General features: G+C 36.5%; 1 protein-coding gene across 1 annotated transcript in view; it reads left to right on the top strand.

The window, feature by feature from the left end:
- TAF4B (TATA-box binding protein associated factor 4b) overlaps nucleotides 1-25,770 on the top strand; it is a 124,588-nt gene that overhangs the window by 46,367 nt on the left and 52,451 nt on the right. Inside the window, exons 10-11 of the mRNA XM_032421293.1 lie at nucleotides 18,389-18,558; nucleotides 22,910-23,040. Coding sequence (XP_032277184.1) covers nucleotides 18,389-18,558; nucleotides 22,910-23,040 — 301 coding nt within the window. The remainder of the gene's footprint in view (nucleotides 1-18,388; nucleotides 18,559-22,909; nucleotides 23,041-25,770) is intronic.

Here is a 25,770-nt window from a genome sequence, read left to right as displayed (position 1 = left end):
GATGGTTTCCCACAGGTCCTTGTAGGTTTATTCACTTTTCATCAATCTTTTTTCTGTCTGCTCCTCATTCTCAGTAAATTTCCATTTTCTCTGTCTTCAAGTTCACAGATTGTTTGTTTGTCTTCCCTAATCTGCCTTTGAATTTTTCTGTGAATTTTTCATTTTAGTTATTGTACTTTTCAGCTTCTTAATTTCTTTTTGGTTTCTTTTTAGTTTTTCTCTTTTCTTTCTTTCTTTTTTAAAGATTTTATTTATTTGAGAGAGAGAGAGAGCACGCATGAATGGCGGAGGGGCAGAGGGAAAGGTAGAAGCAGACTCCCTGCTGAGCAGGGAGCCCGGTGTGGGGCTCCATCCCAGGACCCTGAGATCATGACCTGAGCTGATGTCGATGCTTAACCGACTGAGCCACCCAGGTGCCCCTTAGCTTTCTCTTTATTGTTATTTCCATTTTGTTCATACATCATTTTCTTGACTCTCCTCATATCTTCCTTTTGTTTTTTGAACATCTTTAAAACAGTTTTAAAGTCTTTGTCTAGTACATCCATCCCTGGGTCTTTTTTTACAGGGATAGTTTCTGTGTTGTATTTTTTCCTTTTAATTGGTCATACTTTCATGTTTCTTTGTATGTCTCATGATTTTCTGTTGAAAATTGGACATTTGAATCTAATAATGCGGCATCTCTGAAAATTAGATTATTCCCATTTCCTAGGGCTTGCTGTCTTTCGTTTTTTTGTGTGTGTTGTTTTTGTTGTAGGATAAACCTGAGGTATAAACTTGAGATCTTAGATTGTTTTTAGCTTTTGACTTTCCCTGGGCATGTCTGGTGACTTTCTCTTTTCCCTTATATATATGGAGTTGCCTTTGAATGTCCTAATCTTTCATATCTGGCTTCTAAAAGAGGAAAATGAGGGGATGGGGGAAAATGGGACTCACCCTTTATATGCCTTAGAAGTCACTTTGGCTAGAGGGTGAGGGCCCTGCAACAGAGGAAGGAGTATTAGCAACAGTGCCCACCTACCTCATAGTCTGCACTTCTGAGATCAGAAGCAACAGTCAGTGATCCTGAGCATATATTCCTGATATTTGGAGGACAGTTTCCCCCCCCAGTCCTCCGCCCCTCCCCCCCACACACACACCCTAGTTGCCACAAGCTGTGTGCAGACTGCTCTAATACATGTGCATGGCTGTTTGCCCCAGGGCTGGAGTCTGGGGGATGGCTAGCACTTGCCAAACTAACAGCTGAAATTGACCCAAAACCCGATTTATCTTACAAGCCTTCCCCTGAAAGTTGTAAGCCTTCAAAAGATTCAAAAGTTCCAAAATAGTTACACCAGACAGATTCCTGATGCTCTTCTGCCATCTCCCAGAATCCTTCTCAAGAGTGCTCTTCGTAAGCTTTTTGCTTGGCTTCTTTGACTTTTCTTTTGCAGAGCTTCAGTGTTCAGTGCTTTGAATGAAAAATCATCACATAATGTCAAGTCTGCTTCTTTGTGCCTCAGTTCTTTTATAGGGTCATGGCTTACACCCTGAATATGGGCAGCCTCAGAAACCTTGAACTCTAACTTTCTGTCTCTCATCATCATGAGATTGCCTAATGCTCTCTTGGCTTTTCTGTTTCTTAGTAGCTGCCCTCTCCATGGCTGCTGCTGCTTTTTTTTTTCTTTTTTCTTTTTTTAAGATTCTCTTTATTTATTTGCCAGAGAGAGAGTGAGCACACAAGCAGGGGGAGCTGCAGGCAGAAGGAGAAGAAGGCTCCCTGCTGAGCAAGGAGCCTGACGTGGGACTCGATCCCAGGACCCTGGGATCATAACCAGAGCCAAAGACAGACACTTAACCGACTGAGCCACCCAGGCATCCCCTCTCCATGGCTTCTTAGTGTCTTCTTCTACATCAAGAATTTGCACATGCCCAAAGGAAGAACAACATGGAAAAAATTGGGTTTCCAGTGGTGAGGTTCTCTTTTCTTGGGACTGTGGCTCCTCAAGACCTGGTTTCCTGGACCCTTGTCTGCCCTCAAACAAACTTTAAAAAAATGTTCTGGGGGCACCTGGGTGGCTCAGTTGTTAAGTGTCTGCCTTCAGCTCAGGTCATGATCCCAGGGTCCTGGGATTGAGCCCTGTGTCAAGCTCCCTGCTCAGCAGGGAGCCTGCTTCTCCCTCTCCCTCTGCCTGCCACTCTGCCTACTGTGCTCTCTCTCTCTGTCAAATAAATAAATAAAATCTTAAAAAAAAAAATAAAAAATAAAAAAATTTAAAAATGTTCTGTCTTTGTTAGTAGACAGAACAATTGTCTAAGTGATAGTCTACAACTAAGCAGAAGTCCTAGTGTAATTCTTTATACTTTTCTGTATTGCCAATATTTATTGGAGTTAGTGTTTTTAGTACTTAATGGTGTATTTTGATGAACAGAAGTTCTTCATTTTAAAGTAGTTGTATTTAAAAAAAGGTAGTTGAATTTAGCAATTTCTTATATGAATTGCTTATGCTGTCTTATCCTCCTTGATATCATAAAGATAGTCTCCTTTATAGTGTTCTAAAAGTTTTGAAATTTCACTATCTATATTTAAATCTTGGTCAACACGGTTTAATTTTGGTTTTGTTTTTTCTTATGATGTAGGATAGGGATCCTAATTCACTGTTTCCCATATGCATAATCATTTGTTTCAGCAGATTTAATGAAGACTCTGTCTTTCCTCAGTGATCTGTAGCATCTCCTACGTCATATTTAGGGTCTTTTCTAGGCTATCATTTTTAGTTTATCTTTACATCCCTATTTTATCTTACTGGTTAATTTGTTTATTTCCAGTAGCATGATTCTCAATTTACTATAGCTTCAGAATAAATTTTAAGTCTATTAAAGCATCTCCTTTACCAGTATACTTTATTTCTTCTCTGTGTTTCACTTTCATACCCCACCCGTCCACTGTTCTTGGCTATTCCTGGGATTTTGCTGTTCCATACAAATTTAAGTATTAGTTTAGATTCCACCAAAAATGTCTGCTGGAATTTGAATTGGCATGACATTGAGTCCATTGTCTTTAAGCTGATTTCTTTATAATTTTGAGCTTTCTATCTATAAATATGATTTATATCTTCATTTATGCATACCTTTTTTTTTTAACATCTTTCAATAAAGTGATATAATTTTATCTATAAGGTTGTACATAATTTGTTGTATCTATCTGTTGGATTTATTCCTAGGTACCTTTTTATTGCTATTATAAATATTTTTGGTGATTGCCTTTTCTGTTACTACTGTATAGAAATGCACATTGCTTTTTTCTTTAATCCTTTGCTAATTGGCTTGTTAGGCTCTTAATTTCTGGTAGTTTTTAGATTATTTATATAGACAATGATGTCAGGAGTGGTAGAATTATGGGTTGACTTTTTTTTTTTTTTTTCTTTCAGCACTTTAAAAATACCATTCCATGGTTTTCTGGTATCCATGTATGTATTCACTTTCAAAAGTAAAACATATAAGGAAAAGTCACCCTGAGAGTTAAACTACAATGAAACAGCAGCACATTTGAAACCCCAGTGACTTCAAACATTGGATGATCAAATATTCAGTGTTAAAAATTATTATAAAATGGTTAGAAATAAAATGTGGAATCACAAAAATGAGTGGAGAACAGTTTTCTGTTAAAAAATGAATACAATGATTTGGAAAAGGACATTTAGAAGTGAAAAATGTAGGGATGCCTGGGTGACTCAGTCAGTTGAGCATCTGACTCTTGATTTTGATCTCAGGGTCTTGAGATCAAGCCCTGCGTTGGGCTCCATGCTGGGCGTGGAGCCTGCTTGGGATTCTTTCTTTCCCTCTCCTTCTGCCCCTGCCCCCAACCTTGTGCACATGTGCTCTCTCAAAAAAATTAAAAAAGTAAAAATAATTAAAAAAAATATAATTTCTGAATTTAAAACCTCATTGGATGGGTAGATCAGATTAAACCTAAGGACTTAAATTGAGTTGGCTTTACTCCACAGTGGATTTGTGACTTTCTCATGGTAACCAGGGATGATTGTTGATTTGGGACCACTTTAGTATCTATTCTAGGGAACCCGACTTAACCCAGCAGTCTCAGATACAATTTCTCCACATTAACAGAGGTCCAGGAACTAGTGCCAGCCACAGGCATTTGCCACTAAGGCAGCTCTACCTTTAGAGTATGGTTATTGCTTATTTTTCCTGACAACTTTTTTGACAACTTCTGTGCATCCAACACTGGAATGAAAATGTCTTAATGCTGGTCTAGTTAGAATGTCGTGTAATTTCTCCTCAGTAAATCTAGTCCACTTACTGCCTGAAGCAAAAATGTCACCATTGGTATTTTCTCTGGGAAATTTCTAACATATTACTTTTGCTCATTTATCTGTTGAACGCTTATTGCTTTCTAGACATATATAGAAGAGTAATTCTTTGTTGTGTATGTTATAAATATCTTTCTCCCAATCTTTTAACTGGTAACTTTGTTTTTAGAGTCTTTTTGTTTTAGAAGACTTTAAATCACAGTATTAGATTTATCACTCTCATGCTTTATGGCTTTTGAATATCATTGTATTCTAAAAAATTCTTCTTCATCCTGAGTCCATAATGATGTGCTTCCATGTTTTCTTCCAAGATATATATAAACACACACCTACGTATGTACATACACCTTTACATCTTCAACATTCTTTATTTTTGTAAATGTCTGTAGCAGAAATTAGCTTTTCCCCAGTTGGAAATGCTGGTCTCAACAGTAGTTATGAAGAATTCATTATCCTTACTTTTTCTGATTTGAGATGTCACCTTTATCTTATAGTAAATTATTGTTTATACAAGGATACATTTCTAGAATTTTAGTGCTGTTTTTATTTCTGTGTTAATATTTTTGCACTTTCAATTATGATTTATTATTTATTTTTGTATCTGACAGAGCAAATCCTCTCTCTTTATTCCTTTTTTATCAAAGGTATCTCCACTTTACCTTTGTTATTTTTCTACTAAACATGAATTTTAGAATGAGCAGAAGAGTTCTATGAAAATTTTGTCTTGAGGTTATGTGATTAGGTTAATTTGGGGAAGAATTGACTTTTTTATGATGTGAACCATCTTGAGCCATAGTTACATTTGTTAGAATTCAGTAAGATTATAGATAATAGATATACTAACCCCCCCCCCCCAAAAAAAAAAACCCAAAAAACAGTGGCATATGCAAGATAAGATTCTCTCACATTCAGGAAAACTGAATCATTGCAGGTATAACATTCCATGGTGTAAGGGACTCAGCCTCCTTGTTCGCTTTCTTTTTGTTCTTCAGACACATACTCATGTTCTCACTGTACAGTTTTTAGATGTGATATTCCCTGGACTCTCTGTCCTCCAGTTTTTATTTGTCTTGGTCCTTCTTATTTTAGTTTAAAAGTGATCTCCCTAATTAGAGTGTCTGCTTAGGCAGCCAGTGTAAAGTAGCTTCTTCAGTCATACCTGCTGTCTTGAGGCACTCATCTAAAAGTATCGTGTTTTTTTGTTTACCATTCCTTGTTTTTCCCCACTCCTTTAAAAATCTCTGAGAGTTTACAGTAAATTTTTTACCATGGTATACCTAATGTTTAGAACAAGGCCTGGTTCATAATAAGCATTCAAATATTTGCTGAAATAATGAATTTTAAAAAAGAACAGAAGTGTCTATAATCATAGCTATTTTTAAGGGTATCTTTTATTTCTGCACTAAGATACATTTTTCATTTTGTATGCTTTATAGTAATTTTGGTCATATGTGGTTTATGCATCTCTTTTTTGAAGTGATGGCTTTTTTAGCTTAAGTTTGGGTTTTTTTGGATACTTAATATCAATGTCACTTCAGTTATTGTTAAAATGAACCTTAAAATAGACCCTTGATGTTGAGTCTTTTGTTAAGTAAGAGGAGGTAATAGTGTATGCCATTAGATCTTGTCTTGACTTAACTGGATGAGGTTTAATAACATAGAGTGTTATTTGCCTATTTTTTCAAAACTACTTGTTTAACTAAAAAAATTTTTTTGTTCATGGCTTTTTCGACTAAGAGACTTATATTTTCTATTTGACTTGTCAATACGCCTGGGATGGATAAGGGAAGCTGTATAGTACTTAAACACCAGAGGGTGCCAGAGATTCATGTTTTATTCTTCATATTTCAGAATCAGAAGTGACAAATATTACAGTACCTTTGCATGTTTGTATAGTTAACCTCACTTAAACTGACTGGCTACTTAATGATAATACGGAATTGTTGATTTTTTGAAGCTATGATAATGCTTAAAGATTAAGGTTTTTTTTTAAAGAGTTCTTGTATTTTAGAGAAAAATAAAATATAGATGGATAATGCATATATGTTACTTCTGTTAGTGACAGTATTTTAACAGCTAGGGTTTAGTGTGATATTTTTAAATTTTTTCTTTAAAATACACTGTTAGGGGCTCCTGGGTGGCTCAGTTGGTTAAGCGTCTGTCTTTGGGTCAGGTCATGATCCCAGGGTCCTGGGATCGAGCCCTCCATCAGGCTCCCTGCTCAGCGGGGAGTCTGCTTCTCCCTCTGCCCCTCCCCCTGCTCACATGCACTTGTGCACGTTCTCTCTCTAAATAAAATCTTTAAAACGAAATAAAAAAAATAAAACACACTTAGAAAATCATATAGGACAAGGTTACACGCTATTGTCATAGACAGTATTACTTCATTAACTTTAGTGTCCTTTATTTTATATTGTAGGAATCAGATTCTCTAGTGTTGATTAAACATGTGTTCACCTTGCTTCATATGTAATTGTTTCATCATGTACTTATTAAAGAGTCTGCTTTTCCCTATATGTACAAGTGTATCAATAATATATATTGTTATGGGGCGCCTGGGTGGCTCAGTCGTTAAGGGTCTGCCTTCAGCTCAGGTCATCATCCCAGGGTCCTGGGATTGAGCCCCACGTTGGGCTCCCTGCTCAGCAGGGAGACTGCTTCTCCCTCTCTCTCTGCCTGCTGATCCCCCTGCTTGTGCTCTCTCTGTGTCAAATAAATAAATACAATCTTAAAAAAAAAAATATATATATATATATATATGTTATATAATATATGACATAATATATATGGTTAATCTTTCCAGAGCAGGGACTTAGAAAACAGCCTCTAGTGACAAAACAAACAAACAAACAAACAAAAAAACCCCTCTCATCTTGGAAAGATAAAGGAGACAGAGAAGAAGAACCATCAGTGTAAGCTATGCCTGGATTAGCTCTAAATCTAGGGTAAAAATTCAACAAAACAGTCCTCTTGGAGGAGTTGCCTTATACTAGAAATTTGATAGAAATTAAGTTCTTAAACATTCTTCACAGGGAAATTATATAAATGAACACTTGGGAGATGAGATTGTGAAGTCTTTCAGAATTTGTAGCGAGATTTTGTCATAGTAAAATGCTGTTTAGGAAAAATTATATTTTTACTTAGATGCAGAATGAGTTGGAAAGAAAAGAGATATTAGAGGTAGAGGTTGATGTTACTTGAGCAGGAGATAGGGCATATCTCATTTATATGTCATGGGCATCTTCAAGAAGGATCAAAGCCAAGAGACTGATAATAGTAGAGTATCATTTATAATAAAAATTTCTTAACAGTATTAATAATTCAATTGAAAATATATAAATATAGGAAGAGGGTGGTAGATACTTTGAAAACAATTTATAAGTAAATAATTGCTAATATAGTGTAGATCAACAATTTGAAAACTACCCAGGGAACTTACTGAAATTGTTGATTTGGGGGCTCATCCAGAATGAAATCTCTGGAGACTGAACCTTGGCAGAAATCTGTATTTTTAAAAATCCTCATAGTATTTCTGATGTTCATTGTAGGCTTGGGAATATAAATACAGGCTAGCAGGTCCCAAAATACGATCTACAGAAAATAGTTTTGAAACTGAAACTTTTTCAGGGGGTCTGTGAGATTAAAACAATTTTAATAATGATGATGATGTTAATGTTGTTATTTGCCTTTTTCAGTATATTATTTGATTGCTGGTTCAAAAGCCACAGTGGAAAACTGCTGGCACCTTAGCATTAATCAAGGCAGGGGCACCAAACTGTGCTAGTAGCTATTTATTTTTTACCCTCAGACACTCCCAGTAAATGAAAAGAAAAGAAACCAGGGTTGTTGGTGTTTTTTTTAATGTTTTTAATGAGGAAGCAAACATTATTTTTTTTAAGTCTCTACCCTTAAGTATACACCTTTTTAATATTCTGTGTGACAAAGTGGGAAGTTTGCAGAAAGCTCTTCTGCTGCATGCCAGAGTCTCATGGTTGTTTCAAGAAGTGCTTGTGCTTATATTTCTTTTTTTTTTTTAAGATTTTATTTATTTATTTTGAGAGAGAGAGAGCTAGCGTGCGTGTGCGCGCACATGGGGGGATGGGCAGAGGAAGAGGGAGAGAAGCAGACTCCCTGGCGCAAGGAGTGGGGAGGCTCAATCCACCAGCCCCCGCCCCCCCATCATCACCTGATGGGTCTAAATCAGGAGTTGGACTTTTAACCGACTGAGCCACCCCAGCACCCTGCTTATGTTTCAGTTGTGAGCTAAACTAACCACTTTTTTCATTGAGAACCATTTTTACTTGGAAGAACAAAGAATAACTGAAAAACAAACTGATTGTTTAGATTTGGGAATTTGACAGACAGTTTTGTAAAAATGAAAAAAGTGAGCCTGTCACTTCAGGGAAAACAACTTGACAGCATTTTTTGCCAGTGATAAGGTTTGAGCTTTTCAAGCAAAAATTAAAAATTTGGAAAACTTGTATCCACTGCCATGAACTTAACATCTTCCCAATACTTAGATTTTCTGATTAGATTGGTGCAGATATTGACATGTGATTTTGGATTATACGTAATGAGCTTAAATTTGGAAGATCTGTGTAACTCAGTTAATGTTACAAAATCATGCATCAGTAAAAGATCCATTCAAAGTGAAGAGGATCAATGGATTTTAAAGAGATTAGAAAAATAGAAAACAATGCCACCCTTTTGAGTAATTATTTTTTAATTTTGGTATTGTTGGTTTTCATTAAAATGTTATTTATGTTAATATGTAATGGTTTTATTAATTTTTAATGAATACTCATTTTTAAAAAGATTTTATTTTTAAATTTTATTTAAATTCAGTTAATTGACATGTAGTGTATTCTTAGTCTCAGAGGTAGAGTTCAGTGATTCATCAGTTGTATATAACACCCAGGGCTCATTACATGACCTGCCCTCCTTAATGCCCATCACCCAGTTACCCTATCCCCCCACCCACCTCCCCTCTAGCAACCCTCAGTTTGTTTCCTGTAGTTAAGAGTCTCTTATGGTTTGTCTCCCTCTCTGATTTCATCTTATTTTATTTTCCCTCCCTTCCCCTATGATCCTCTGTTTTGTTTCTTAAATTCAAGTGAAATCATATGATAATTGTTTTTGTCTGATTGACTTATTTCGCTTAGCATAATACCCTCTAGTTCCATCCACATCATTGCCAATGGTAAGATTTCATTTGATGGCTGAGTAATATTCCACTGTATTAAAATGATTTTATTTTTAAGTAATCTCTACACCCAACATGGGGTTTGAACTCACGACCCCAAGATCAAGAGTCACACACTGAGCCAACCAGGTGCCCCTAAATACTCATTTTTTATTTCTAATATAGTTCTGGTTTCTAATACAGTTGTCATTCAAAATCATGTAACAAGTATAGTTTTTACCTCCATAAATAAGGGAATTGATGAGTAAGTTGTTCAAGGTCATCCTTTTAATAATTGTCAGAGCAGGGGCTAAAACCTTCATCTCTAACTATAGATTTGGTGCTCTTAATTTTTATAACTCAGTATTTTTCCAGGTGTGGTCCACAGAGTGTATGCCTCACAATCACCTAAGTATGTTTGTTTAAAAAAAATTCCAGGATGGGACTGGAGGAGATTATGCTAAGTGAAATAAGTCAAGCAGAGAAAGTCAATTATCATATGGTTTCACTTATTTGTGGAACATAAGGAATAACATGGAGGACATTAGAAGAAGGAAGGGAAAAATGGGTGGGGGGAATTGGAGGGAGAGATGAACCATGAGAGACTGTGGACTCTGAGAAACAAACAGGGTTTTAGAGGGGAGGCGGGAGGGGAGATTGGTTAGCCCGGTGATGGGTATTAAGGAGGGCACGTACTGCATGGAGCACTGGGTGTTATATGAAAACAATGGATCGTGGATCACCACATCAAAAACTAATGATGTATTGTATGGTGACTAACATAACATAATAAAATTAAAAAAAAAAAAATTCCAGGTTTGTGGTCTCCAGCCTAGAGCCACTGAATGCAAATCGTGGGTACTGTGCAGGTGTGTATTTGGTTGTGAGACATGTATTTTAAATATACTCCCAGGTGGTTCTTTTTTTTTTTTTTTAGGCAATAGAACAATGTTTATTTATCCAACAAATATTTATTGAACACTTACTTTATACTAACCCTCATTCTGTAAATTAGAAATATAATAATGACCAAAGTCAGGTAAAACTTACAAGATCTAATTTATATATATATATTTTTTCAGGTCTGCAAGATAAATTTTTTTATACTTTTTTTTATTATGTTATGTTAATCACCATACATTACATCATTAGTTTTTGATGTAGTGTTTCATGATTCATTGTTTGTGTCCCAGATGGTTCTTAAAATCACTAAAGTTTGGGAAATCCTGCAGTATGTTATGCTACATTGAGTCAAAAGAGGAAAGAAAAAGAGAATTTCCCATGAGAAAAATAACTTCACAAAGACATGGAAGGAGGAATAAACAGGGTGTTGCATGAGTTTATGTGCCGGCTGTGGTAGAGAGGTTATACCTAAGGGTTTACCAGAACCCAGAAGAGTATTGAAGGCAAAGTTATTTTACCAGGGATTAGTAATCTAAGGGAAGCCCTTAATCTTCTTTTTTTTTTTTTTTAAAAGATTTTATTTATTTTGAGAGAGAGAGAGAGCAGAGGGAGGGAAAGAGGCAGAGGGAGAGAGAGAATCTTTTTTTTTTATTAAAGATTTTTATTTATTTATTTGACAGAGAGAGACACAGCGAGAGAGGGAACACAAGTAGGGGGAGTGGGAGAGGGAGAAGCAGGCTCCCCGCCGAGCAGGGAGCCCGACGCGGGGCTCGATCCCAGGACCCTGGGATCATGACCTGAGCCGAAGGCAGACACTTAACGACTGAGCCACCCAGGTGCCCCGGGAAGCCCTTAATCTTCTTAAAATAAAATTTTTTGTTTATGCTTTCTAAACAAGTTATTTATTTATTCAGTGAGATAATATATACATTTTGTACAATATTTGAAAGGAAGAAAAGATATACAGTGGAAAAATAAGGTTCTCCCTTGCTTCTTTTTCTCTCTGCTACCCACGTTTCCATTCTGGAGCCAACCACTGTTAGCAATTTCTTGTGTGTCTTTCTAGATGTAATCTTCTCAACACAGACGGTAGTATGCAATACATAATGTTTTACATTTTGTTTTTTACAACTTAGTAGTAATAAATCTTGGAGATTGTTCTATATCAGTGTATAATCATTGTGATTTGAGATTTTTAACAAAGTTATATAATGGTGGATATTTAGGATATTTCCAATGTTTTGTACTAGGAAAGCAAAGCCACAGTGGCTATCATTTCACATAATTTCTAGAAAGAAGAGCTTATTTATTTATTTATTTATTTACAAAGAAGTCTTTTATTTATTTAAAGATTTTATTTATTTACTTGAGAGAGAGAGTGTGTAAGCACAGAGGGATAGGGAGAAGGAGACTCTCCCCACTGAGCAGGGAAGCTGATGTGGAGCTCCATCCCAGGACCCTGGGATCATGACCTCATGACCTGAGCCAAAGGCAGACACTTAACCAACTGAGCCACACAGGTACCCTGAGCTTATTTATTTTAAATTGTCAGAATATCAAATGATTCTCCATGGAGGTTAAATTTACAAATTACACTGAGCAGCGAGCTTATGGTAGCATATTTTCACATGTTCTGGTGAACTTAGTTTTTGCCAGTCTAACAGGTGAAAAATTATATCTTATATTTCTCTTATGAGTAGAGTAGAACATCTTATATTTGAGTCATTTTAAATTTTTTCTTTGTGAAAATTCATGTGCTTTCTCCATTTTTCCATTGGATCATGGGTTTTTTTCCTTAGTTATTTGTAGGAACTCTTTCTATATTAGACTAATTCCTTTTTCCATGGGATGAATTACTTCCTTTAATCTTCAGTCTAATATGTAAGGACTGCTATTGCCTCCATTTTACTAACAATGCAGGTCTGGAAAGATTAATTTACTTTATTTCACATAGATTATAACAAGCAGTCAGAGTTGCACTACAGGCAGTTTGACTCACTGTTTAACCCACTGTTCTACTTCTCAGTACATTGTAACAAATGAATAGCACATGTTCTGAACAGAGGGAAATTCCTCAACTATTATCATTTCTGCTAGGAATTATAGGCAATGAAGATAATATAATCTTTATTATATTTAATATATTTGTTGAATATAATCAATAAAATAAGTCTAGTTGGTTTTTAAGAGAAACACACTGATGTTTAAAATGGAAGACACAACGTGCTCTCAGAAGTTGAAAAGTTGTAGCAATTGGACAAATGCTTTAAAAATATAAAAACAAAGTAAAAAAAACATAAAAACAAAAGTATAAAAACAAATTAAACCAGCATTTCTAAACTAGGCATTTGAAATAGGACTGGGATATAGCTAAAGCTTTGACAACTGAAAGACAATAAAAGTAGGAGTTTGAAGATGAGAACCGGAAGTGGGGAATGGCCTGAACCAAGGCCAGAATCAGTAGGAACTATGTGATAGTGAGTAATGGGAGGGAAGAGTGCTAAGTTAAGGTCATTACCTGGAAAACCTTGAATATCAAGTTAAGTTTTGGGGAACATGACAGGTTTTTGAGCAAGAAAATAATATGATGCCCTCTACTTTAGAAGAATCATCAGTCTGGGGCTGTTCAGATCTTAAGACAGTGAAAGAGATTTAAGAAGTCAGGCACAAGCAGTGGACAGCTTTATCAAAAGCTAAGGAATTAGATTGATTTTAGAAGCCAGAATGTAAGACATTAATGATAATTGGGTAATTCTTCTTTAATTTTTACACAGTAACTTATTACATCTCACAGAATCTTGAATTGGAAAGCTTCTACTAAGGCACTATTAAATTTCCTTTTTGTGGGCACCTGGGTAGCTCAGTTGATTAAGCGTCTGCCGTCTGCCTTCAGCTCAGGTCATGATCCCAGGGTCCTGGGATCGAGTCCCGCATTGGGCTCCCTGCTTAGTAGTGAGCCTCCTTCTTCTTCTCCTGCTCTCCCTGCTTATGTGCTCTCTCTCTCAAATAAATAAAATCTTTAAAAATAATAAAAATAAATTTCCTTTTTGTATATTTTTTAAAACAAAACAAAACCGATTATTTTGCACAGTACCTTCATGAAAAGACACTGCTTTAGACCGGAAGACTTGAAGATGAAGTTCGGGGACTCTCATTTTCTTCTCACAACTATGCTTCAACATCAACACCTTTGATACTGTCTCCTGACCTATCTTAGCCTTATTGGTAATGCTGCTACTACATTGTGTTGACTTTTTTTTTCCCTTCAGTCTGCCTCCTTACTTAGAGGAAGTTTTAAATGGCTTGGGTGCTGTTTATCGTGGCACCTTTTCCTCTTCCCTCAGTGGGGGTCTTCCTCTATTCCTGCTGCCCTCTGTAACCATAGCAACTGGCAGATGTACTAGAGGGAGCTGTGTTCAGCTTAGGGCCAAATAGGAGGAGGGAAGCCAGGCAAGAACAGTTTTATTGGGCAGTTAGTTCCTTGCTTATTTCAGAGAAGGGCTGCAAGAAGATTCTTAAAAACCTGGGACTATCTCCTCATTGATGAATTCTGTCCAATTCTAGTACTATGCTAAGTACTGGTACTAAGTATGCTTGGTACTTGTCTTTCCAGCCTGTGTGTGAGATCTCAACAGGGGTTATGCAGGAACCCTCCTGTGGAAGCAATTTGCAGTTTATAGTGCCTGTGTACCTGATACACATCTGAGATTGTAAACATTCAGTGTTGTGTGCATGTGTGTAAAGGCCATGTTTTGTGCTATCTTAAATAATTCTGATTTTTTTTTAAGGGAATATTGGGGTTTTATGTCTAAACTTCACCATATTTTCTATTTTCAGTTTTCTTTTCCTAAATATTTGTTTACTATTTTTAAATATCACTAACCGGGCGCCTGGGTGGCTCAGATGGTTAAGCGTCTGCCTTTGGCTCAGGTCATGATCCTAGGGTCCTGGGATCGAGTCCCGTGTCGGGCTCCCTGCTAGGCGGGGAGCCTGCTTCTCCCTCTGCCTCTGCCTCTCTCTCTCTCTCTCTGACTCTCATGAATAAATAAATAAAACATTTAAAAAAATTAAAAAATAAATAAATATCACTAATCATTTTGATTGGTAATCCATGTATATAGTACAACATTCAAGAGGTAGAAAAGAGTATATTGTGGTTATAAAATAAGTCTTTCTTATCTCCACTTCCCTATTTCCCTCTCCAGAGGAGAATTCCTCATGTGTATTTCCAGAGATATGTTATGCTGGGTGTGTGTGTATCTTTTTTTTCCCCAGGGGGCAGTCTCTTTACCTCATTTTTTTTTTTTCTCCCACTTCACAGTGTATCTTGGCAGTTCTGTATCAGGTCAAAGAGAGCTGCCTCATTCTTTTAAGTGGCTGAGAGGGATTTTAGAAAGCACCTGATCTAAGTTACTCGTTTTTTATTTCTTTTTATAATTTTTTTTAAGATTTTATTTATTTATTTGTCAGAGAGAGAGCAAGCGAGCACAGGCAGAGGGAGAAGCAGGCTCCCCGCTGAGCAGGGAGCCTGATGTGGGACTCGATCCAAGGACCCTGGATCATGACCTGAGCAGAAGGCAGATGCTTAACGACTGAGCCACCCAGGCATCCCTAAGTTACTCATTTTTTAAAGGAAAAATTGAAATCCTTAAGATGTTAAGTAACTGGGTTTCTGTTTTGTAGTGACTAGCTCTTCACTGATGTGTAGTTGACCTTTTCTTTTTTCTTTTTTTTTTTTTTTTTGATGGGTTTTGTTTATTAAAGCAGGTTAGGTTCGGAGCGCCTGGGTGGCTCAGTCGGTTAAGCGTCTGCTTTCGGCTCAGGTTGTGATCCTAGGGTCCTGGGATCCAGCCCCTCATTGGGCTCCCTGTTCAGCCGGGAGCCTGCTTCTCCCTCTGCCCCCGGCCCCACTTATGTTCTCTCTCTCTCTCAAATAAATAATAAAATCTTTTTAAAAAAAAAATAAAGCAGGTTAGGTTCACAGCAAAATTGATTGGAAGATACAGAAAATTCCCCCTAATCCCTCACATGCATAGCCTCCCTCATTATCAACATCCCCTACCAGAGTGGTCCATTTGTTACAGTTGACAAACCTGCACTGACAAGTCATTAAGCCTCAAAGCCCATAGTTTACAGTTTGCTATCGGTGTAGTACATTTTATGGGTTTTAACAAATGTATAGTGAGGGGTACCTGGGTGGCTTAGTCAGTTAAGCGTCCAACTCTTGGTTTCAGCTCAGGTCATGATCTTAGGGTCATGAGATTGATCCCTGCATTGGGCTCCACGCTCAGCGGAGAAACTCAGCAGGGAACCTGCTTCCCCTCTCCCTGTCCCTCTGCCCCTCCCCCTGCTTCCTCTCTCTCTCTCAAATAAATCAATAAATCTTAAAAAAAAAAAAAACCGAAATGTATAATGATGTGTATCCAACATTATAGTATCATACTGAGTAGTTTCAGTGCCGTAAAAATTCTCTGTGCTCTGCCTCCAAAAGGCAAAAGTTTGCCTTTTCCAGAAGGTCATGTAGTTGGAATCATACAGTATGTAGCCTTTTCAGATTGGCTTTTTTCACTTAATAATTTGCATTTAAGTTCCTGTCTGTGTCTTTTCATGGTGTGACATCTCATTTCTTTTTAGCACTTAATAATGCTCCATTGTCTGGATGTATCACAGTTTATATATATACTTAGCTACTGAAGGACATTATGGCTATTTCCAAGTTTTGTCAATTATCTCTGAAGCTGCTCTAAACATCCATGTATAAGTTTTTGTGTGGACGTAAATTTTCAACTCCTTTGAGTAAATACCAGGGAATGTGATTGCGGGGTTGTACAGTAAAAGTATGTTTAGTTCTATAATAAACTGCCAAATTGTCTTCCAAAGTGGCTGTACCATTTTGCATTGCTACCAGCAGTGAATGAGAGTTCCTGTTGCTCCACATCCTCCTCATCAGCATTCGATGTTGTCAGTGTTTAGGATTTTGGCCTTTCTATTAGGTGTATAGTGGTATCTCATTTTAATTTGCATTTCTCTGATGACAAGGATGGGGAGCATATGCCTCATGTGCTTATTTGCCATCTGTACATCTTTTTTATTAGGACTTTAGCCAGTTCTTTAACTGGTTTGTTTGTTTTCTTATTGTTGAGTTTTAAGAATTCTTTGTATATTTTGGATAACAATCCTTTATCTGATGTCTTTTGCAAATATTTTCTCCTACTCTGTGGCTTGTCTTTTCATTCTCTTGACACACGGTGGGGTTTTTGTTTTGGTTTGGTTTTTTTAAAGTAATCTCTATCCCCAACATGGGGCTCCAACTCACGATCCCAAGATCAAGAGTCGCATGCTCTACCAACTCAGCCCACCAGGCTCCCATGAGACATGGATTTTTAAAAAATATTTTTTACTCAGACCTTTTATTTTTTTACTTGGGTCTTGGTCCATCTTTGGGTTTATGGTTTTTACCATTCTTACACTTTAGATGTTTACATGTTTAGATGTTTCTGGAAATACTTTATTTACATAGGTGGCAGAATGATTCTTAGAGTCATTTTCAGCATCCATACTTCTGACAATACCTCTGTGACATTTGCTAAGGTGGAGTCCAACCATTTCAGTATACTTTCTTTGTACTGCATGTTTTATTTAAGTGGTTTGAGATACTAAATTTAAATTTTTCTTCTTTTTGTAAAGACACACCTTTTAATGTTAGGCTTTTAAATCCGCTGTTCAGATTATAAGACCATTGTTCTATCTCTTCACTTTCAACTGCTGTGTCTAGCTCTTTCTTTTACATAGTTTTTTTTTTCTTTAATCTCTTATGTTTGAACATGGGCTCTTTCCCCTTAACCCCTAATGTGTTGCTTTTTAAAGTGGAACACCAGAGGCCTTCATTTCTTGAGTGCTTGACAATTATAATTTATTTCCTTTTCTCGTGCACAAATGCATTACCACAGGGAGTTCCATAATTTAAATCTATTGATGTGAGACCACATGATATACCATTTGGCCCATGCAATAAAGAGAAGCAACATCTTTTTTTATGTAATCATGTTTGTGTAAATTACATTATGCATTGGTTAGGTGAGTTATGATCAGTAATGTGTTTGTTATTACATATGGTGATAAGGATGCTATGACGGAATTTTTGTATTTCTTTTCTCTTTTTCTTCTCGATCCTTAAACATATATACTCATCTTAGCACTGTAGCCATGTAGCAATCCTGTTAGATAAAAACAACTATTTATTTTTGCTGGTGCAATGCAAGGAGCGCAAACATGTTTTGTTTCTTATACATATATATGTCATGTTAATGTGTGTGTGTGTGTGTGTGTGTGTGTGTGTGTGTGTGTGTAATTTTATATGTAGACCCTTTGCAGCCATTTGCTCGAGGATGTGGTTTAATGAATTCAGTTGGTACAGATGGAACACACCAAAAGTCTGAAGCAGAAAATCAAAACTAGTTTTAACCATTTGGTTTCAGAATAACTAGTCAAGAAACCTTCTTCTTATGGGTCTTTATGTGGGTATAGATCTTTCAGGATCAGCGGATTTCTCCTGATCCTCAGTGGAACAGTAGAGTGCACTGGGGAAATCTGAGGGGCTTTTAATCATCTTGGATAAAAACAAAGAAGTCTGTTATTGTTACTTTGTCTCTCATTGCGGGGCATTTGTGGATAACTTAGTTTAACCCCCAAGTCCCTGTTGGTGTATCCATTTACTAAACTGAAAGATGGAAAGATGGGCACTAGAAGACAGAGTTGCTTCTGATTCATCTCTCTGATATTAAATGTACACTAGTGGTTAGACACACCAATTAATTTTTAAAGGCTTCCAGGGAAAGATAGCCATTCTTCAGTTCTCTTGCTTGGATGAATTGAGTTAAAATAATGTCTTCAGTTATAAGGAGAGATCTATAATTCTTTGCTCTCTTAAATCATTCATATACACATCACCAACCACCACCACCACCACCAAAAAGCTATCTTTTTTTCCTCTTAGAGATGAAGATGACATCAATGATGTGACTTCCATGGCAGGGGTCAACCTCAGTGAAGAAAATGCCTGCATCTTAGCAACAAACTCTGAATTGGTTGGCACACTTGTTCAGTCATGTAAAGATGAACCATTTCTTTTTATTGGAGCTCTGCAAAAGAGAATATTAGACATTGGTAAGTGCAGACTTAAGATTATTGACCTAAGAGGACTGTCTGTTCCAGGGAAAGTGTTATCAAAAGAGACAGTGTGGGTTGGTTTTCCTGGAACTCAGGCTTAAATAAGGCTCTGGAAATAATCAGGATTTCATGGGTGTTATAGAAAGAAGTATTTCATTTTAAAAACTATTAACATAACTTAAATCATAACCTATGGTTTCTGGTTTAGATAATAGAAGTTAATATTTTATTTCTTAGTGGGAGAAATATGTGTATATTTTTACTTTACGTGAATTTGTACATATGATGTACTGTTTTTTTTTTTCTGTCCTGTTCCTTTCTTGGTTGGACTAGGCACATATGTATACAAATGCATGCATACGTTACAAGTTCATGTTTATGAAATCTAGAAAATTCCAAGTATTGTGAAACATAGAAATAGAGGCTAAGTCCCTTTTTTCTTCTCTCAACCCTGAAATTCAAACTCGTCTTTACCCTAAAAGAACTAAATCAAAATACTAGGTTTCTCCCTAGGTCCACTGAGTAGTTATTAGGTGGCTGCCTAGTGTGTGTAGAAGGAAATGGAAGAGAATGTTCCAGTTTTGTTCTGGAGCCACACAGCTTTTTTCTTGTTGTTTAATACCAAACTTGCAGAAACATGAAAGACTACATTCTCCCCACACTGACTGAAAAATAAGACAGTTTGGAGAGAGATTATTGCATGTGAGTTATCTCATTTCATGTGTCCTAAACCTGGGACTTCTTGGAGTACCTTCTTCATCACCCATATCAAATTTGGGAGGTTAATACTAGTGACCTTTGAGTATACTTTAGTAAGGATCTTTGTATTTTATATTGAAGCCCTAACACAAAAATGTGAAGGTTTCTGATTTCTGATTTACACCCATAGTATTTTTAAGGACTACAAAGTACATTACTATTACATAGTTTAAATCTAGTTCACAAAAGAATAAAGAAATGTTAGAGCTCCTACTATATACTCTACAAATTCCATTTTTTTCATTTCTAACATAACTTGGGTATCTGTTATCCTTTTTTTTTTTTTTTTTTTTAAGATTTATTAGAGAGAGAGTGCACGTGCGTGAGTCGGGAGAGGGACAGAGGGAGAGAGAGAATCTCAAGCAGACTCTGCCCTGAGTCCAGCAATGGGGCTCGAGATCATGACCTGAGCCAAAATCAGTTGTCAGACACTCAACTGACTGAGCCACCCAGGAGCCCCTCTGTTATCTTTCTTTTATTATGAAAAACTAGAATTTATAAGCAGTTCAAAAGGATAGCAATTCAGAAGAGCTGATGGTAAAATGTTTGCTTGTGTTTTGTTTGACTTTTCCCCCCACCTCCCTCCTCACTCCTTTTCCTTTTTCCTTCCCTCTTTTTCTTACTCTCTCTTACAGTCTCTTTTTGCGTATGTATTGTGTCCTGTACAGGAGCCAGTTCCTTAATTTTGGAACAAGCATGATACTCTCCTGTGATGGCTTGGGAAGCTTACTGGTATTGACTCCATGTAACCCTGTAATTATCTAGAGCTTTGGTAGAGAAGAAGTAGATACTTAGCTTTATCAGTTCCCACCCACCCCCCCCACCCGACAAATTTTATTTCTAGCTTGACTTACACTTTGATTATATGATAGGAAAGTTTTTAGCATTGAAAGAACAATTTGATCATTTAGGACAGGGATGGGCAGTTTTTTTCTGCAAAGGGCCAGATAGTAAATATTTGCCACTTTGTGATCATGTGGTTTGTGTCACTACTGCTCAACTCTATTACATTACAAGAGCAGCCATAGAGAATACATAAACAAATAGGCAAGACTGTATTCCCATCAGACTTTATACAAAAAGAGATCAAATTTAGTTTGCCAACCTCTGCTTTCAAGGAGAATTCTGGGAGTAACTATTTGGTATTTTCAGTTCTTAATAATTAAGCACAAACTTGTCATTTAATATCATGGAAAATTACAAAACAACTTCTGAAATACCTAAGCTTTTTTAAAAACAATAAAACTATAGAGTGAGTGTAGTTATATATTTCTAGGAATGTTTTCCATGTATAGTAAAATTCCATCTTTACAGAACAGCTCAGAACCAGGACTATTCCTTAATCACAGAAATTATAAATCAACCCAAAGAATTTTGGGGGGATTTTTCTACTTGAATACTGTTAGGAGAGTTAACATGCCAGCGTTCTTCCTTTTTTCCTAATTACCTAAACTAAATTACACAGACATTCTATAAAATCATGTAACAAGCTTAAAAGCACCAACCAGATTTTTTTCATCAGTTATGTCAACTTAGAGTGTTTTGTTTAAAAGTGGGAATTTTGGGGGGCGCCTGGGTGGTGCAGTCGGTTAAGCACCCAACTCCTGATTTAGGCTCAGTTCATGATCTCAGGGTCATGGGATCAGGCCCCATGTTGGGCTCCACGCTCAGCAAGAAGTCTGCTTCAGATTCTCTCTCTCCTTCTCCCTCTGCCACTCCCTCTCCCCTCTCTCTCAAAGAAAGAAAGAAAGAATCTAAAGAAAAAAGGGTAGGAATTTTTCTTAGAGTATTTTAACTTGTTAACTTTGTCATGTTTTATTATCAGTGTAGTGAAGATATTAGAACATTTGATCACTAAACCCTGGAATTGTTTGCAAATCCCTACCCTTGTTTATTTCTAATATTTTTAAAATATAGATTTTTTTTCCTACATAGGATAAAGTATTTTATAAATACATATGAAATTATTTTCAAAATTTCCCTCCAAAACACTACATATTTTTAAATGTGCATTTTCTTTCCTTTAAGCATGAACTGACAGGTCATCCCTTATCTCTTCCCTATGTTTAGTTGTAATTTTAATCATTGGATGGTTTTGAAATTATGTCCTTATATAGAAGGCCTTCACTATTTATGTATGCTAACAATTTTAGTAGAGAAGATTTGACTTTGTAGTGTAACCGTGCTTGAATCTAAAATTGATGATGAATGCAGTTTTGCTAGACAGTAATGAATTATATTTTGAAGGTTTAGCTTAGGAGAAGCTAAATAATTTTATATCTTCTTCCTGTCTGGTTTACTATAGCCTGCATTTTGGACCTTGAGAGCTTCTTTGGAGGTTCTAGTAGGGGAATGCAGCTACTTGCACACCCCTGACCAAAGAATGGCCTTTCTCTATCTAGGAAGATCATTCTTTTCAAGGGAGCACGTAGCTTTGAGAGGGATGCACAAGGAACAGTGAGAGAGGAAGGGGACTGCGCCTTGGCAGCCAGATCAGCTGAATCCACCCTGGTGATCAGTGGTGTGACAGATGTCACAGCCAGATAGCCCTCACATCCTATAGCTTACACTTTGAAGTTTAGCATTTATTATGGAATAATGTCAAAGAATGTATTTAAGATTTGTTGGCTTTTAATTAAAACTTATTTTTGCTATACTGATTCATAATTTGGTGAGTATATGAGTATGTTTTAGATGAGAGTGCAAAAGCAAACTGTTACGTTTGTTAAAAATAAACACAATAGCACTATTAAAAGCTCATTTAAATTAGACTACACAATTGGCTGTATCTTTAGATTTAGGTCTCTCTTGATACAGGTTGGTTTCACTGAGCTGAGGAATTACTATGTAAATACTGATGAGGTCTTTTATCAATGAGCTTCTGCCTTTGGGTATGTGGTCCAAGTTGTTTTCCTGAATCTTTCTTCCTAGTTAGCCAAAAGAAGAATAGAAGTTTGGTTTATTTATGGAAGGAGATACATTGAAAGAGAAGGTATTCAAATGGATGGGTGAAATGATAAGGCTTTGAACCCATTTCAGCTTGTAAATTAATTACCAGGTCAACTTATCAGAACATGAGTTAGTGCAAAAGAAGCATGATTGGTAATGGACAAAAGAAGTGTAGGTATGTCTTGTAGATAAGGCAGTAACAGAGACCCACAATCTGAATTCATTGAAATAAATGTCATAAATTGTTAACGGTGTCAAACAGAGCGAAATGTAATTTTCTATTTTTTTAATTACTAAAATTAACAGAATATGGCACTAATTTCTGCAGTTACCATTTTCCTCCCTGAACACTAGACTTGATTTGTGTTCTTATTAACTTTGTCCTATAAATGACCTTGCAAGGAGAATGATTCTAGGGGCTAAGTGAAACAATGTCTATATTTTCTGAGGCTTCAGGCTAGGTTTTATTAATGTAATGTCTAAGATCTTTGAAGTTGTGACTTTACCAGGAAAATCATAATCTCCAAACCTTTATTCATAATGGGTATGACTTCCAGGGGGAACAGAATACCTGCTGTGCTAATTATTTCAATTATCAGCCACTACTAAAACACGTAATGGATTTTCTCTGCTTCTACAGGTAAAAAGCATGACATTACAGAATTTAACTCTGATGCTGTGAACTTGATCTCCCATGCAACACAGGAGCGATTACGAGGCCTTCTAGAAAAACTGACTACAATTGCTCAGCATCGAATGACAACTTACAAGGTAAAGAAAATCATTAAAGAAGTACAAATTCTTCTCTTTCCTCTTTGTCATGTTAAAGATAGTATTTTGGTATGGATTCATATTTTAAGTATATGTTTAAAGGAAATGGTCGAGAGACATAGTTCATATTGGTAGACAAAAGTTTAATTCCTAATTTGCCTGATTTAGATATGCTTACATGACAAAATTAACATAGAGTTTAAAATTGTATCCGAAGCTTCTGTGTCAGTGTAGATTGAGATATGCATCTGTTCTGCCTGAGACATCTCCTACAGCTTTTGATTGGCAAGGAGAATATATCTTCAGTGCTCTGTGCTCTGTTAGCACTGTTGTTCCTTTTTTTTTTTTTTTTCAAGATTTTATTTATTTATTTGACAGAGAGAGACATAGCGAGAGCAGGAACACAAGCAGGGGGAGTGGGAGAGGGAGAAGCAGGCTTCCCACAGAGCAGGGAGCCCGATGTGGGGCTCGATCCCAGGACCCTGGGACCATGACCTGAGCCGAAGGCAGACGCTTAACGACTGAGCCACCCAGGCGCCCACTGTTGTTCCTTTTAATAAGTTAAATAATTGTATTGAGTGCGAATGCTGGTGCCACTGCTTTTTCAACAAATTAAATGGAAGGATAGCCTGTCTTGTCTCTAGTGGTAGGAACCAAATTACTTGCCATCATCAAGATGAAAGCACTTGATTTATTTGTATTATGGTTTTGGTGGAGAGCGAATTTATTGGGATGAGAGATGAAAAATAAAAAAGATAACCTTTTCCCCCATACCAAGAAGTGTTGATAGCTAGATTTTGTGCAACGTGGTATGTGGGTAACCTTATGAGGTTTTGAGTTTGTGAGAATGGTCAGTGTCACAATGTCCTAGCCATAAGTTAAAAGGACCTCAGAGAAATAGCAGCTACCACATCACTGGTAAGTTCCCTGGAGGAATCATTCTATTTTCTGTACTTTCTGCTTTATTTAGAACTTTGGAAGAACTATTTATAATTGCTGAGGTCCTCACTTGTATAAATTTTTGTGAGAATTTGCAAGACTGACTTAAAAATAAGTGATCATCAGGAGAAAAGGCTGTGGGGAAAAAAAACCAGTATCAGTTATTTCTTTTTGTGTGTTTTCAGAATCAGTCCATTTCTTCTAGGTCCTATTTTGTTCGCATACAATTGTTTATAGTGTTGTCTTACAGACCTTTTTATTTCTGTAAGTTCAGCAGTAATGACCCCACTTTCATTTTTTATTTTAGTTCATTTAAGTATAAAGCAGGTTACTGATTTGAGATCTTCCTTTTTTAATGTAGACATTTACTGCTATAAATTTCCCTCTGAGCACTGCTTTCGCTGCATTCTATAAGTTTAGGTACATTGTGTTTTTGTTTTCATTTACTTCTAAGTAGTTTCTAATTTCCTTTGAGATTTCTTTGACCCATTGGTTGTTTGAAAGTATGTTTAGTTTCCACATATTTGTGAAATTTCCAGTTTCTCTCTTATTGTTGATTTCTAACTTCATTCCGTATGGGCAAAGGAGATTCTTTATGTGATTCAATCAATTTAAATTTATGTAGACTTGTTTTGTGGCCTAACATATGATCTCTCTTAGAGAACGTTCGATGTGCACTTGAGCAGAACATGTATTCTCCTATGTTGGGTGGAATGTTCATAAAAGTCTGGTGGATCTATTTGGGTTTTAAAGTTAAGTCCTCTATTTCCTTCTTGATCTTCTGTCTAGGTATTCTTATTGAAAGGGAGGTATTGAAGACTTCAACTGTTACTGTAGAACCATATTTCTCTTTTTAGTTCTGTCAATGTTCGCTTCATACATTTGGGGGCTCTGTTGTCTGTTATGTTTATCTTCTTGATGAATTGACTCTTTTGTCAATATATCATGTCCTGTTTATCTCTTTTTTTAAAAGATTTATTTCTCTGAGAGAGAGAGAGGGTGACAGTGGGCTGGGGCAAGACAGAGGAAGGGGAGAGGGAGAGAAACAATCTCAAGCAGACTCCCCACTTAGTGCAGAGCCCACCACAGGGCTCTGTCCCACAACCGAGATAATGACCTGAGCGGAAATCAAGAGTCAGACACTCAACTGACTGAGCCACCCAGGCCCCCCTTGTTTATCTTTATCTCTTTTAACAATTTTTGACTTAAAGTTTATTTAACCTGATACTAGTGTAGCCACCTCTGCTTTTCTTGGTTATTACTTGCATGAAATTTTTTTTCCATCCTTTCACTTCGAGCCTATTCATGTCCTTTCATCCAAACTCAATCTCTTATAGACAGCTTGTAATCTGTCATGTTCTTTATGCATTCTTTTAGTCTCTACCTTTTGATTGGGTAGTTTATTCCATTTACATGTAAAGTGATTACTGATAAGGAAAAACTTGTGCTACTTCACTATTTTCTGTATGCTTTGTAGCTTTTTTTTTTTGTCCCTCGTTTCCGTCATTACTGCCTTTTTGGATTGATTTTTGTTGTTGTTATATACTATTTTGATCCCCTTCTCATTTCCTTTTGTGTATACTTTTTTAGATATTTTATTGGTGGTTATCTTGGGGATTACAATTAACATCCTAAATTTGTAATAATCTAGTTTGACTTGATAATCAGTTTTCCTTCAATATTGGGATGTGGGGAAAATTTTCTTCCTTTTTGGCTTTTTACTGTAACGTCTTAGCAAATTTTTCAAACCTGGATTCTCTCCTATTCCCACCTCAATTATATATTTTCAGA

This window comes from Phoca vitulina, unplaced genomic scaffold (genome assembly GCF_004348235.1).
Source record: "Phoca vitulina isolate PV1807 unplaced genomic scaffold, GSC_HSeal_1.0 scaffold24, whole genome shotgun sequence".
In the NCBI taxonomy this organism is placed as follows: Eukaryota; Metazoa; Chordata; class Mammalia; order Carnivora; family Phocidae; genus Phoca; species Phoca vitulina.
This window is presented reverse-complemented; position numbering and strand designations above follow the sequence as displayed.